Source organism: Hipposideros armiger, unplaced genomic scaffold, assembly GCF_001890085.2.
Source record: "Hipposideros armiger isolate ML-2016 unplaced genomic scaffold, ASM189008v1 scaffold_75, whole genome shotgun sequence".
NCBI classification, from domain to species: Eukaryota; Metazoa; Chordata; class Mammalia; order Chiroptera; family Hipposideridae; genus Hipposideros; species Hipposideros armiger.
The window spans coordinates 288,631-304,739 of NW_017731425.1; the positions used below are offsets into that span (position 1 = coordinate 288,631).

Below are 16,109 nucleotides of genomic sequence, written 5' to 3' on the forward strand. Positions count from 1 at the left end.
TCAAAAGGACAGCAACTTGTCTGTTCCCCTCCCCCAATTCCCTAAAAAAAAAAAAAAAAAAAAAGCTACCAAAAAATGACTCCTGGGAATTTCCTCACACCAGGTCCCTGGCCTCTTTTAGGTTTATCTTCCATCCACACTGTTCTCCCCAAAAACATACTATTGCTTTAAAAAAACCTTGTCACGCTGGTAATGCTTAAATTAAGTACAAAACTCAAGGAAGTTGACAGATTCACCAACTTAGAATACAAAGTGACACAAGGAGCTCAAGAAGCAGTATCATTTGAAAGAACAAGTCACCAGGCAAAACATCAGCCCCTTGGCCAGTTAGCTCAGTTGGTTAGAATGCAGTGCTCATAACACTAAGGTTGCCAGTTCAATCCCCACGCCCTCCACAACTAGAATTAAACAACTACTTGACTTGGAGCTGATGGGTCCTGGAAAAACACACTGTTCCCCAATAAAGTTTTAAAAAAACAAAAACAAACAAACAAGCAAAAAACACCAGCCCCTGTGGGCAACAGGATTCGTCTCATTTCTGACCTCGGTCGGGCTCTTTGTCCATGACTATCTTGTAGAAATAGAAGCCGTAAATGAAGGTCCGCCAGACTTCCCCAGATGCGTGAGTGATGAGCTGCTCTTCAAGCATTTTCTGGAGGGAGAGACGTTGAAAACTCTGAAATTGCTACAAAGAGACATCTTAGAGGTGCAGCTCTCATTATGCGCTGGAGTCATGACAGTCATGACAAGGGAATGCCAGGGGCACTGAGGAGACCTTCCCCTCCACCTCCACCAGCCATGATGATTGCTATTAAATGTTGTGCCTGGTGTAAATGACTTTATGAAGTACAAATGCATATTATAACATCATCAGATATTTCAAACATATAGAAAAGTATAAAGAAAGTTTAAGTATACCACCATCTGATTTCAACAAATTTAACATTTTGCTACACTGACCTCAGATCATTTTACTTAAAAAAAAATCTCTATGGACTCTCCAAAATCCCAATCCTCTCTCTCTAATGAGTGTTATTCTCATGCACATTTTTAATAATTTTATTACATACACAAGTATTGATAAAGAATAGGAAGTATTTTTGTGGGATTCTAAATTCTAAATAAATAATTTATCATTTTGTAAATTGGATTTTCACTCAACATCATGCTTCTGACATTCATCCATGGTGATGCGTGTACCTTCAGCTCATTGATTTTAACTGCTATAGTAGCATTCATTGTATGAACAAGGAAGGATGATTATCACGGATTTGAAAATATAATCAGGCAAAGGCCATGCAAACAGCCTATTAAGACCCTCAAAGAGAGAACTGAGGACTGCATGCTTATTCAAATCAGTTACTGATTTACATGTCAGTGATGACAACCCAGCTGGTCAGCAAACAGTATGGATTTCCAGTGGGGGCCTCTGTGTGGATGGGATGGTCTAACAGCCTCAGCCAACTCGACCTTTCCATTCCTCTCCTCTCAAGTTTAATTCCAGCTCTGAACAGTGTAATTAAATTTAGCAAGTGTTTGCTAAATGCCTACCGTGTGCCAAACAAGCCAGGCGCTGGTGATATGGAAACGCACCGTGAGAGCTGACCCTGCCCTCAAGGAGCCTGGCTGAGGTGGGAGGTGACTGAGATATATGCAGAATCTTCACTCTGTTGTGTTAAGAGCTCTGACAGAAGGGCCGGCCGAGTGGCTCAGTTGGTTAAGAGCTCGCTCAAGAGTTTGAGCTCTGAGCAACAGCGGTTCGAGTCCAGCCCGAGCTGAGCAGCCGCTGAGCTGCCAACAGGTAGCAGGATGGCTCAGCTAAAAAAAAAAAAAAAAAAAAAAAAAGAGCTCTGACAGAGTGAGTACAGGGCACCAGGAGGTCCCTGAGGCAGAGCCTTGAATCCAGCCTCCCGTCCAGAGCAGGGGAAAATGGGGGCTCAAGGTCAGAGGGAGGGCATTCCCTGGAAATCTTTCACAGAGATTCCTCTGAGGTTCAAAAGTGCAGATTAAAAAAAAAAAAAAAGTGCAGATTCCTTTCAGAATATTTCAGATCAGACAATAAATTCTGCCAGGTTTTAAGTCAAGGTTCCCTGTCTTTCAAACCAAGACCTGCTCGTTCATCAATTCCAGACAGGCCTCACACTTATTAAAAACAGACCCTCGCCCCAACCTGCAGACCTCATTACTAGAAAGGGCGGCTGCTTCAGAGACAGGCCCTGGTTTCACAGTTCTGCAGGACCTGCCATAGCGGTCTCACCTGCATGATGTCGATGGCCATGGCCGGCGTCTGCACCCCCTCCACATTGTTCACCATCCAGTGCACCACCTCGGCACTGATGAAGCAGCACGGTGAGAGGCCCTTCTGCTCAGAGAGCAGCTGGACTCCTGTCCTGAGTTCCAACATGGCGGGCAGGGAGCAGGGCATGTGTGGGCACAGTGGCAATAAGCAGAAAGAGAAGATGACAAAAAAGGGACTCCCATTAAGCATTTACTATCTGAAGTGAGGATCCCCATAGTGCAATTTCTCTACACTATTTCTAGACCCAGAGAAATCCCCATGACAGAACAAAAAATGATGTGATCAGGGGCAAGGGGGTAGAAGAAGGAAAAAGGACCTGACATTTAGACAATATCTATACTTGTAAGGTATTATACTAGGTATTTTACATAATTATTTCATTTAATCCTTATATCAACCCCATGACTTAACTATTTTACATTATTCCATTCTACAAACAAGGTAATAGAGACTCAGAGGTCAAGTAACTTGCTCAAGGTCTCACGGCGAGTGAGCAGTAGAGTCAAGTTATGAATCCACCTAACCATAGTGCCTGAGCATCACCCCAGCTTGGGCCTGTGGGATTCTCCTGCCCCTGTACTCATACATGTGCCAAGCCACTTACGAGGGGTGCTTCATGGCTTCCAGGATCTCCACCAGGGGAGAGGACGACGTCAAGGAGCTTGCCGTCAGCTGCTGAGAGCTGTAACACAGAGTGTCTGGTCAGCAAGGCAAGAGGGCACATGCATGGTCAAAAGAGTGACTCTTAGGAAATTCATTCCACTTTTCACGAGCTGGAAACTAGGACGACATTGCCACTGAAGGCATTCCAGCAAATTCTGGATAGCTACATCCCGGGGATACCTCACAGGGGGCTCTATTTCCAAAATGCACGTTAAAAAAAAAAATTCAAAGTGGTTTTGTGTCCACAGCTGCTTATCCTTAATAGACGTCAAAGACCTGGGAAGCGTCAGGGTCCAGATTTGAATCCAGGTCTGATTAACTCTAGAGCCTAGATAAAGATCTATTACCTGCTGCCTGAGTTCTTCCTCCATGGTATGGCGATCCCTTAAACATGCTTAATTCTCAGCAATTGATCCTAGATCTCTGGGCATGGGACACACATGGTCACCTACCATACCAAATCTAGGCTTATCTGGAAGTTCCTCAAGCTCCTTAAATCTCTCCCTTTTCTCAGTCCTGGCCTCCTCTTCCTATTTAGAGGGTTCAGGATCCACTGCAGCATTTCAGAATCTCAGGGTTTAAAAAAAAAAAAAGCCTTTAAAAGACCCTGGAAATGAACTTCCTTCTAATGCCCGAGTTCCTGCTACAAAAGTCTGAACAGGAGGCTGTATCATCTCTGTGAACATCTTTCATGGCACAGACCTCAGCTCCTGTGGCAGTACCAACTGCTAGTAAGTTCTTTATCATGAAATGGAATCTGGTCTCTGTACCTTTCAGTCATCGATCCCTAATCGTGTCATTTTTAGTCTCATCTCCAGCCTAAACAACCCCCAGTTCTTCTTTTCTTCCAAAAGCAGCAGAAAACTTGCCACTTCACCCTTGTAAGCAATAAAGAAGCAGAGAAACGCACTCCCTTCCAATGCACCAGGCAGCCCCTCCAACCTCCCCCATGGCCAGCGCTGAAAAGTCAGCCAGACTTGGTGGGGATTTGGGTCTGGGGAGATGACAGAGACTAGAGAAGCCCAGGCCTACCTGTGCCTCTGGTCAGAGAGAATGAGCTGCAGTGCATGAGACACGGGAAAAAACCAGCACAGAATGTACGACACGCCTCTGAGATTAGACCTTCCCCACTGCCCAGGAGCACAATTTTGGCTGTTCCGAATCTCACCTGCTGTCACTGGGGTTTGTGGAGGTGAAGCCCTGCTCCCCTGAATTCTGAGAGTTCCCAAAGGTCTGGCTGTTGCCTCTGTCCACGGATTGACCTGCGCTTACCCCCAAAGTGGTGCCGTCCAACATTGGGACAGCAGTCTGGTCCACAGATACCTGGAAGAGATTTTAAAATTAACACCAAAAAACCAAAACATTCTTTAAGGCTAATTATATTCGTGGCCTTTTCCGTTCCTCTCTCACTCCCAGTCCCGCTGGGGAAGAGCTGAAGGAGTTTAGGGACCATACCCAGTCCTGTGTGCACTACCTTCTATCAGAGCAATAGGAATTGCTGTGCTCCAAACCAAGGTTGACAGAAGGCCACCATTCACAGTAAATCCCCAGGACCAGAGACATGGTTCCAGCACCTGACTCAAGCCACAAGGTTTACACTAAAGAAAAACCTCCATGGAAAGTAAAGAAGGCAAAATCATTCCTTACGATGAGATTGGGAGGAGGGAGAGAAAACACAATTAGAGACAAACGGTTGAGTATTGCAGCAGACACCTTCCACTTACCATGGCTCACCCTTTCCCACCCAATTCTCCCTTCCTGTGTCTGTCAGTGGTACAACCAGTCTCCTAACTGCCCAGGCTCAAACCTCAGGGGCATCTGATCGCTCCCTTCTCCAGCTTCACTCTGAAGAGAAGCCTTGTCCTGTGTCCTCCCGTCTGCCAACTCACATGCCTCTCCAATTCATGCCCGTTCCACCACTCTCACCAGGCCCACATTTCCTCCCACCCCAGAGGGCTGTACTAACTGACTCCTTTGACTATAGCCTCTCCTCCGACAACCCTACCTGTGAGTCACCTCCATTTTCATCTTCCTAAAGGACAGTTCCAATCCCATCATTCTGTTACTCTGAAATCTTTCAAGACTCCCCACGAGAAAAGACTTGCAGGAGTCCTCCAGACATAGCCCAACCTGTGATCCCACCGCACTGCCTCCCATGTGTATGTTCCTAGCCAAACCAAACACTGTGTTTTTAATCTTGTCTGCGTGCCCTGCCACCCGAATAGTCCCTTTCCCACAACCCAGGCTAAAAATCCATCAGTTTCCAAGGGCCATTTCAAACACCACTCCCTTAGTAAAGTGTTTCCTGAACTGCTCTGCCCCAGCCCCCAAACAGAAGCCATCTTTCTCTTCACTTTGGATCTCTATGACCCTTCCTGGTAGCTGCTGGATTTCGGTGTCATATCTGTCTCATTCCCTTTAAATGTCCTGGAGAGCAAGACTATGACCTGCTCACCTGAAAAGGCTACACCCCACAGCAAATATCTGCAGAGAATGGTAAGCTTTCCAGAGCATTTCTGGAAAATTTTGAGACTCCTAGTCCCTCTTACGCAAGGGACTCGGAGTACTTGAGTACTTCTAGAATGGAGCCTTATACATTATCAGATATTTTGTTAGATGATGTAAAAATCACTCCACCTAAGACTGGGAGTCTCAACCTCAACACTATTGCCACTTGGGGACAGAAGTCTGTTGTGGGGGGCTGTCCTGTGTATGATGTAGAGCAGCATCCCTAGCTTCTATCCACTGGATGCCAGTAATATCTACTCTTATCACCTCCCCTCACCCCAGATGTGACAAATAAAAATGTCTCCAGCTATTACCAAATGTCCCTTGGGAAGCAAAATCGCCCATGGTTCTGAAGGAACCCTTTTGCTCTCTTACAGAAGGCTCAGTGATTTGCAAAAAAGGACCACAGAGACTCTGCCAGCACCATAAATACAGAGAAATGCAGTCAGAGGCAGCTTGCAATTACCAATCACCATCTGCCTCTAACCAGCAAGACTTAGGAACAGGTAGTACATTGTAATTTTAAATTAGAAGACGCTAATTGAAGAGGACTAGACCCAGGTCTTAGGCACATAAGAGTGGCTCTTATGTGCTGCCTTGTAGGTCCCTATAATGGGGTTATCTATCATATACTGCACCCTGAGAACTGCCCCACCAGCCTAAACTGCAGGATGTTACCAAAATTTACATGATCCTTGCTGTTTTATTTTAGTAGAGATGTGGTTAAGGAGTTATTCTCTAAATCAGAAATTGGCAAACATTTTCTGTAAAGGACCAGATAGTATTTTTAGGCTTTCTGGGCCAAATGGCCTGTCAGAACGACTCAATTCTGCACAAAAAACCCCCACAAAAGCAGCCATCGACAATGTAAATGAATGGGCATGGCTCTGTTCCAATAAAACTTTATTTATAAAAGCTGATAGTGGGCCAGATTTGCCCTAGTTTCCTGACCCCTGCTCTGTCTCACAATGTCCGTCTTTCAAGAGGCTGCACAGAAAGGCATTCTGCTCAGATCTTTATACCAGGAAAAGTTATTTTTGGTTTGTCTTTATCTTATAACCACTGTGAATCCTGCAACAGATGTTTCCCACTTTTCTTTGGTTACCAGGAAGTTCAGGGCTGAATTTAGCATGAAACTCTAGGTACTTCATAAGACCTCATGTTATGTGTTATCTTGTTTTTTCATTTCCTGTATTTCCCCTGAATGTGAAAATCTAGTTGCATTCTTATTTTGGAGGTTGCATTTACTTTCATAATCCACCCAAAGTAAGTTTTTAGAATAAGACCAGTGGAAAACAAAAAGACAATGAAGGCTAGATGGACAGAGTGCAGTCTTCTCACACAGAGACCTGGAAAGAGCCAAGCGGAGGGAGGTGCTTGGTCTCAGATGCGTTTCATCTTAGGAATCTCATCCAAAATCTTCCTCAGAGGATTCCATTTAACCTGTGTAGATACTCCCCTTTTCATAAAGTGGAGTTTAATCCCCCCCTCCTCTTTTGACTGAGCTAGATTTAGTGACTTGCTTTAAAAGAATAGAGCATAGAAAGGGAAAAATAGTAAATTCATAGTGGCGATAGCTGGAAAATACTGCATCACCAAGTGACAAAGATTTAAGACTTACCAGTGATGTGTAAGTCTTGTGTACCCCCTGATATGTGTTGAGTAATGTACCTCACCTCTGTGGTATTCTTTTCAAGAACCCATAACTCCAGTCTAACCATAAGAAAAACATCAGACCAATTCAGATTTGGAGACATTCTATGGCATACGAGGTGTGATCAAACAATACAGTGAATGTTTAAATAAAAAAATTTATTACACTAAAAGACACATTGCCATTAATACCCCTCAAAATACACCCCCTTGCTTCGAACATACTTGTCTTCATCGTTCTTGCCACTTTCTGAAGCAGTTCTGGAAGTCCTCTTTTGTGAGTGTCTTTAGTTGCGCTGTCGTGGCTGCCTCGATGTCCTGAATCATTTTGACTTTAGGGAAGAGCCAGAAGTTGCATGGTGCCAGATCCAATGAATAAGGTGGATGCGGGCACAACGTAATGTTTTTATTTGACAGAAATTGCCATATACCAGAAGTGATGTGTGACACGGAGCGTTGTCATAATGGAGCATGATTTACAGCACACTTTAAAACACACCTTCTCTCAACTGCAGCTCACATCTGACTGACTATACCTAACAAGCTGAAACTTGTCACACACTCTTACTTAGGTTTGACGCACAGCTTCCCATATTGAAGATCCCTGCCTTTCCATTGGATGGCACGTGGCAGCAGCATTCACCATATTTTGTGATCACAACGGGAAGACTGTATGTCACACATCACTTCTGGTACAGCAATTTCTGTCAAATAAAAACATTTCGGTGTAGGGCCAGCCAAGTGGCTCAGTTGACTAAGAGTTTGCTTAAGAGCACAAGCTCTGGGCCGGCCGAGTGGCGCGATGGTTAAGAACTGGCTTGCGACACCAGAAGGCCCCGGTTTGGATCCCACATATGAGGGCCAGTGACACTGCCCTCCACAGCTAAGATGCTGAACAACAGCTCAACCTGGAGCTGGGCTGCCGTGAGTCGCCGGCGACGGCGTAGGCTGCAGCCCCTGTGGCAGTGGGTTGCCATGGGCTACCACTGTGAGCGGCAGTCCAGAAGCCGGTGACTGATCTGCCTCGCCCGGGAAGAGCGTAATGATGGTGCCAACTTGGGCCAGTGAAGCAACATCCTCCACAACTAGACTGAAGAACAAAACGACGGCAACTTGTCTGTTCCCCTTCCCCCAATTCCCCAGCACTGTTCCCTTCCCCCCAATACCCCAATAAAAATCTTAAAAAAAAGAGCACAAGTTCTGAGCAACAGGGTCACTGGTTTGATTCCCACATGGGCCAGTGAGCTTCACCCGAGCTGCGCCTGAGCTGAGCTGCCAACAGGTGGCAGGATGGCTCAGCTGGTGAGAGCATGTGCTCCTAATGACAAGATTGCCTGTTCGATGGTGGGTTATACCCATCCACAGCTGGGACTGAACTCAGTAGCTTGAGCTGAGCTGCCGCCTGGATGGCTCAGTGGATAGAGCGTGTGCTCTTAACAGCAAAGTTGCCGGTTCGTCTCCCGCATGGAAGAGAAAAACAAAAACATTTCAGTGTGTTCTCCTCTACCTTATTCACCAGATCCGGCACCGTGCGACCTCTGGCTCTTCCCAAAGTCAAAATGACCATGATAGGTAAATGTTTTGAATTGATTCAGGACATTCAGGCAGCCATGACAGCACAACTGAAGACACTCAGGAAAGAGGACTTCCAGAACTGCTTCAGAAAATGTTAAGAACGGCGGGATAAGTATGTTCAAAGCAGGGGGGTAGTATTTTGAGGGGTATTAATGGCAATGTGTCTTTTACTGTAATAAATTTTTTTTTTATTTAAACATTCACCGTATTGTTTGTTCACATCTCATATCTGGCTAGGACTCCTCAAGACTATCGAGGCCATAATAAACAAGATGAGAAGCTGTCACAGACCAGAAGAGACTGGGGAAGGCATGACTACTAAATGCAATGTGGTGCCCTGGGTTAGATCCTAGAAGCACAACAAAAAACCATAATAAACAAACTGGTGAAATCCAAATAAAGTCTGGCATTTAGTTAAACAAACCAACCAACCCTCATCAGCAACACCAATCACCAGTCTCCTCCCACTTTCCCATACACTCAAAGCTGTGGGAGAAGGTAAGGGAGGGAGCTCTGCCAGGGATGCCTCTGAGATTAGCACCAATCATAAGAGGTGCCCCCACAAGCCTCCAACCTATGTGCCTGTCAGAGCTGTACTTTCTCATGCTGGAGGACAATTAGCCACTAGGAAGCCGGATTTGCCAGCGCAGCTCTCTGTGTCTTGAGGCTCATAAGTATAATAAGTGGTAGTAAATGGTAAGAGGACTCATGACAGAATCCCATATACCTTTTAGAGCTGGAGAGCTCAGGAATAACTCGCAGGCAGATTAGCCAGGATGTTTTCCAAGGTTTATAATATCAGGGAAGGAAGGAATATCATCCCAAATGAAAACCCTCCCCCTGCCCTCATGGAGCTAATCATTTGGGGCTGGGGAGGGAGAAGAGACATTAGATAAGTAAAGTGTTGTATTCATCCCTGTATTTCCCATGGCACTTGGCACAGCTCCACATCCAGCGGGTGCTCAGCATTTACGATCTCAATTGAACTGAATTTTCTCCACAAGTAAAGCCTTCTTCCTCCTGTCCATTCTAACCTCTTATTCTGAATGGTTATTTGTAGGTTTATATTTCCTACCATTCCAGAAAAGATGAGACTATCAATACATAAACAAATATAAAATAAATACATGAGAAAATCCAATAAACAAGGATAGAAAAAGCGTGAGAAAAAAAAAAACAGAAAATAAGCCTAGGACACGTGTGGAATTCTCGAGTGTAAATAAGTGCTTTAGTGATAACATTTAAAATGTCTAGAGCTGAGCCAAACAATAGCTACTAGCCCTATGTGGCTATTTGAATAAAATTAATTAAAATAAAATGTAAAATTCAGTTCCTCAGTTGCACCAGCCAATTTTCAAATGCTCACTGGCCACATGAGACTCGTGGCTACTGCGTTGGACAGCGCAGATAGAGAACATCTCCACCATGGCAGAAAGTTATATTGGACAACACTGTTCTACAGCAAAGGCTGCAAATAAAACATGTGTCCAGGGGCCAGTAAATATATATATTGGCACAGCTGGCTAAGTATTAGAAAAACTAAAAGGAAAGGCCACAGGCTGCTCTGTGGCCATGTGACTAGTGCCAAGGAGAAACCCAGACATGGTATCTGGCTTATTTGAACCATATAACAGAAAATTGGATTTTTGTATAAAATCTCCTGATCTTTAAATATTTCCAACCAATTCAAAAATTTTAAAAACACAGCAAGGCCAAACATGTTTTCAGGAATTAGGAACAGAGTGAACTGCCATACTCCTTGTAGAAGTGTTGCATGTAGACCTTTGATAAAAGCCTGACTGATGGTGTAGGGTTGCAGTTATGGCAATGGGTGATTAGTATGTCCTTAGGGTCCTCAGGGGCGACTGAGTCCCCCAGGGAACATGAGCCTTTTGTTCATTCATGTCTCTGAACACAGAAAAATAGATTAAAGGGTAAAAAGTCCACTTTTGGTCACATCACCTCTGACTCCCCAGAAAACTCCCTCTTTGCTCCCATGAACCCTCTGAAAACTGCTGCCCTAACAGCCATGGCCCCAGAGTGCACCCTGGGAGTCTGTGGTAGCATCTCTGGGGCCATCACAGGGTGATGTAAGCCCTCTTCGTCCTCTGCCTTACATACTTAAGTCAGAGTGGTTCTATGTTTATTGGTGTGTGTGTGTGTGTGTGTGTGTGTGTGTGTGTGTGTGTTAGTTCAGGATTTTGTGTAAATTATCAAAGAGAAAGAAAGGGTTCCACTGCATAAATAAACTTTTTTATGTCTGTCTTCTGCACCAGCATCTCTGAGGCAGTATTTACTCTTCTAGGTGCCAGGCTAGATGCTGAAAATCAACGGTCAGCAACACATACATGGCAGCTGCCCTCTTGGAGCTTACAGTCTTCATGGAAAAGATGGGCATTAATTAATCCCAGTCAGACAAACGCAAGAGTAGAACTGTGCAAAGTGCTGAGAGAACAGGCACTGGAGCTATGCAAGTCCAAGACATTAGATCTGACGAGATGAGTGGGAATTAACTAGGCACAATCAGCAGGAACAGCAAGTGCCAAGGCACGGCTACAGGAAACCTGGTGTCTACAGTGGTCTGGGGAAAGGCCTGTGTTGCTGGAGTACAAGAGTGAGGAAGAGGATGGATGAAAACAAGGCTGGAAATGGAAGCAGGATCTAGATCATGTGGAACCTTTCACGTCATCACAAGGATTTTGGCCTTCATCCTAGGAAGGAAAGCCATGTGATGTGAACAATACATGTGCCCCATCCCAATTCATATGTTGAACTCCTAACCCCCTCCCCACCATGTGATGGTATTTAGAGGTGGAACCTTTGGGAGATAATTAGATTTACAATAGATGAGATCATTAGGGTGGGGCCCTCATGATGGGATTAGTGTCCTGATAGGAAGAAAAGAGACCAGACCTCTCTCTCTTCCTCTCTGTCATGTGAGGACACAGTGAGAAGACAGCCCTTACCAGGAACCGAATGTGTGGACACCTTGATCTTGGACTTATCAGCCTCCAGAACTGTGAGCAGTAAATGTATTGTTTAAATAAGCCATTCAATCTATGGTATTTTGTTATAGCAGCCCAAGCTAATATACCATGGGAAGGTTTAATCAGGGGTGAAGCAATCAGATTTTCATTTCAAATGGTAAACCCTGGAGGCAGGTTAGGAAACAGACTGGAGAGGGCCAGGATGAAAGCAGGGAGACCCCGCCGGAGGCTACTGCAGGATCAGGGTGAGAAATGGTCACTTGTACTGAGGGGTACAGTGGTGGTGACAGAAGTGATAGAGAGAAGTAGATGACTCCAGACACATTTACCAGGCAAATCCAAGACATGCTGGGCTGAGCTGCTGGGAGCCAAGCTTCCTTGTGAGAAGAACTGCTAAGGGTTCAGGGGATGCGGGGGGAAGAGACCCTAACACTGGCTCAGGCTTCAGGTAGCAGGAGACTGTCTCCTTGACCATAATGTTCCTTCAGGCTCCATAATACAGACAAAAGACATCATGAGGCTGATTTCCAAGGAAAATCCCATAACCAAGTGTTTCTCATGCCTTTCAAATTCTTCTGTAAGTCTGTGATGATGGAATCTGGTTTCCAGAGAGAATATGGAGAGGAAAACTATGTCACTCTTTTCTGATTATCAGACAGAGAGTGACACATTCATTATCATTATTAGAATGATGAACTGGTGGCACAAAGACCCATTTTCCAAGACTGGTGCACAGCCCTTGTACCTGGACTGCTCTGTGCACTGCTGTTGGTTTTAATTTTATAGGAACTTTCTTCTCCTTAGAAGAATCAGAGTCTGGGGTGATCCCCCCCGCCCCTTGGCCAACAGGAACCCCGTTCTCAGCAGAGAGCTGTGCTGAAGTGGCAAAAAGCACAGACTACACCTTTGTGACTCAGAGCAAGAGGACTTGCTTTTCAAGGTCCAATAGAGCTATTTCAGAATTCTAGAGATAAAAGGCATAGGAGAGGTCACCTGGTCTAAACGCTTTTGTACACACACATTCAAGAGAAAGAGCTGCCTGGGTCGGCCGAGTGGTGCGTTGGTTAAGAGCTGGCTTGGGACGCCAGCTCTGAGCAGCAGGGCCCGGGGTTCGGCTCCCACACTAGGGCCAGTGATGCTGCACCCCTCTACAGCTAAGATGGTGAACAACAGCTCGGCCTGAAGCCGGGCTGCCCATGAGTCACCGGTGACGGCGTAGGCTGCAGTAGAGCTACTGGGAGTGACTGGCAGCCGGCGTGAGCTGCCAAGAGCCGCTGTGAGTGGCCGGTGACTGATCTGCTTTACCCGGGAAGAGTGCAATGACAATACCAACATAAGCCAGCGAAGCGACGCCCTCCACAACTAGACTGAAGAACCAAAGGACAGCAACTTGTCTGTTCCCCTCCCCCAATTCCCCAGTAAAATCTTTAAAAAATAAAAATTTTAAAAAAAGAGAAAGAGCTGCCTGGTCCACTCAACCTCGTTCACGAGCTTGTACCCTCCGCCATCCTTCCCCCCTTTCCCTCCCCTATTTTCTCTCTCCCTCTCCCACATACACATACATGTATGGGGCATTTACTATGTGCCGGAGTCTGAGCTAACCACAAAGATGCTTCGTCCCATTTCGCTCTCACAGCAGCTCTATAAGGACAACACAGTCTCACTATGCAGATGAGAAACCCAAGGTACAGAGAGGTTGGTGCAGTTGCTGAAAGGCTTACAACCTATCCGTGGAGTTGCCAGTGGCTTGATGCCGGGGCCCGCATGCTGACAGTCTTTTAACAAGGAGCCCCATTCTCTCAAGGAGCTCACCGCACACTCTGCTTTCTGGTCCTGGAACTAGGATGGGGAGAGCAGAGGCAGCAGGTGCAGGGAGTAGGCACTAATAAACAGACGTGCAAAACTGATACTGAAACCTGGCACCGTAGTACATACTCCTAATCCTGATCCTAGCTAGTATTTTACTGTGTGGCCACCACATACCACACACCATGCTAATGGCCTTACATATATTATTCTTGCTTCATGCATTACTAGCAGTGTGTTACTTTCCAAACATGTGGGGCTTTTCTAGTTATCGTTGTGTCACTAACATGTAACCTACGGTAATTGTACACATGCTCTATGTGATTTCATTCCTTTGAAATTTGTTGAGAAACACAGATTATTTCTAATCCTCAAAACAACTCTATAAGGAAGTTATTTTTATGTAATTTTACAAATGAGAAAACTGAGGTTTAGGAGGTTAATTAACATGTCTAATGCAGCTCCCTGGTACAGTGCTGAAGACAAGATCTGAAAGAAGCCATCTGACTCCATTGTCCCCTCCACTCTCCATGCTACGTGTTAGAAAACAAAGCACATTCTACGTTATGTATATTTTTAACACAATAAATAAAACAAAAATAAATTAAGTACAATTTAATTTTGTGTAAGTATAGAGAGCTCCCTTATTATATCTGATATGATTAGAGATTTTTTTTTATTATATATCTTCTTAACAACACACTTGGTATGTAATACAATCTTTATTCATGTGCCTCTCCTAACATCTCATCTCTATTTGCTATTTCCAATTGCAGGAACTCGTCAACTTTTGTTTCTACTGGCAAATTCCATCATGTGAAGCTGTGTGGACTATTACAGGATTTATAAAATAATTCTCTTCCTCAGGCTCTGTTGATTTTTCTTATGTCATTCTAATCTAAGTCCAAAACTTGTCACAAGAGGGTCTCTTTTTAAAAAGTTAAAGGTTAAAAAGTCCGACCTGAATCTGTTGTAAAATAAAAATGCAGTGTGCCTCTCACACTCAGAGATTAGAGATTCTTGGATTAGGACTCAGAGGTCCTGACAGAGATTTGCCCTGGGTCATGCAGCTCACTGGAAAGAGGCAGGTACAGACCTCTGAAGACCCGCACAGACAGGCGTGGCAGGCATGGTACCCTCTGCACATAGAAAAGAGGGAAGACTCCAATGTTAAAATCCTTTTCCCTCCCAACACGGTGGCGCAGGATGGTGCAGGGGCTCAGCCACTGACTAGCTGTTTGCTCTTTGACTAGGTAACATCTTGAAGCCTCAGTTTCCTCATCTGGAAAGTGGGATGATAATACCTGCACCTCATACACTGTCGTGAAGATTATGGTTGCAGAGTCCCTTGCACAGTAGCTTGCAGAGGAGGTACTCAATCAATGTCAGTTTTCCAACTTCTACCAAATAAGGATTCCTCAACCTTTGCCCTTGAACCTCCCAAGTCTCATCCTCCTTGGCCTGTTCTGCTCTGCATAAACCCTCTCACTCTCCACCCTTTTAAATCACTGTAACTAAGCCAATTTCATATACTTAGGAGTCCTGATAAAGGGCATGGAACCCAGTTTCTCTTCACCTAAGACCTTTCAGAGCAGTAATTACTAACACTAATTACACAGTGAGATGGGTGTGTGTGTCATGAGTCAAGCCTGTTGGTCCTGGATTGAAATCCCCGCTCAACCCCGTGCTGTGTAAAGCACAACTTCTTTGTCCCTCAATTTCTCCATTTGTAAAACTGCAGTGAAATTTCTACTTAACTCAAAGATTATGTTGTGAGGATGAAATGAGATGATATCACGTGCCTGGCAGATAGTAACTGAATAATGTTAAGGCTGAGAAGGCCCTTGGAGATCTGGGTAGGGAAGTTCAGAGGCTTGATGAGCTGCCAACAGTTGCACATCATTAAATGCCTTGAACAAAGCACACGCTTATTAATAAATGTTTGCTCTGTTTTCACCACTTTCTTCCATGCTGCTATAAATTTATCTAGTTATACTGGGAGAAAAAAAAAATAAGGGTTCAGTCCTTAAGTAAGTGTATTTCATGTTGCTTACAGTGTGTGGACAAAAACACCTTAAAGGGAAGATGCTGTCTGTGGTGGAGAATCGGTGGCAACTACGTGAAACAGATAGGCAGAGACAGGAAATACGTGAGTCAACACGAGTGTGATCGTCTGTTCTCTTCCATTAATCATTTCCATCCTCCTTTGCCGCTGCCAAATCCACGGGTGGGAATGCACACCTCTAAGAGCACATTCAATTTCACCTGCCCTTGCAACTCAGTTGCAGCCCAATTCCATCTGCTCAGAGTCGAGCAGAAGGCTTCTGCTGACAGGACAGGAATGCATGGGCTGCAGAGTTGGACTGACCTGAGAGTAGAAGGTGGACGACGCTGTGCGCGGGCTGCGGACAAACTCCATAAAGAAGGCCCCGTCCTGAAGTCAGAGGAGGAGGAAGCAGTGGCCACAGCAGCAGGTGCAAGGGAGGGAAAAAACGGAATGTGGACCAGTGGTGAACCATCAGGGGAAGGAGAAGGGTGTGAGAGAGAAAAAAAAAGAAATAAAAACAAGGAGGGAAGGATAAAAACAAGGGCACATAAAGGGATGGAGGAAGAGGGAG

The 16,109-nt window shown here is 45.1% G+C and overlaps 1 protein-coding gene across 9 annotated transcripts in view; it reads right to left on the reverse strand.

Annotated features, from left to right (window-relative positions):
• DEPDC5 (DEP domain containing 5, GATOR1 subcomplex subunit) overlaps nt 1–16,109 on the reverse strand; it is a 123,292-nt gene that overhangs the window by 20,713 nt on the left and 86,470 nt on the right. For 6 of the 9 annotated variants that reach the window (XM_019643168.1, XM_019643174.1, XM_019643173.1 and 3 more), the window contains 5 exons: nt 15,860–15,925; nt 4,131–4,285; nt 2,904–2,981; nt 2,258–2,390; nt 544–652 (listed from right to left, as the gene is read on the reverse strand). In XM_019643168.1, the coding sequence (XP_019498713.1) occupies nt 544–652; nt 2,258–2,390; nt 2,904–2,981; nt 4,131–4,285; nt 15,860–15,925 (541 nt within the window). The remainder of the gene's footprint in view (nt 1–543; nt 653–2,257; nt 2,391–2,903; nt 2,982–4,130; nt 4,286–15,859; nt 15,926–16,109) is intronic. The other 3 variants (XM_019643175.1, XM_019643172.1, XM_019643171.1) reach the window with 1 other exon arrangement.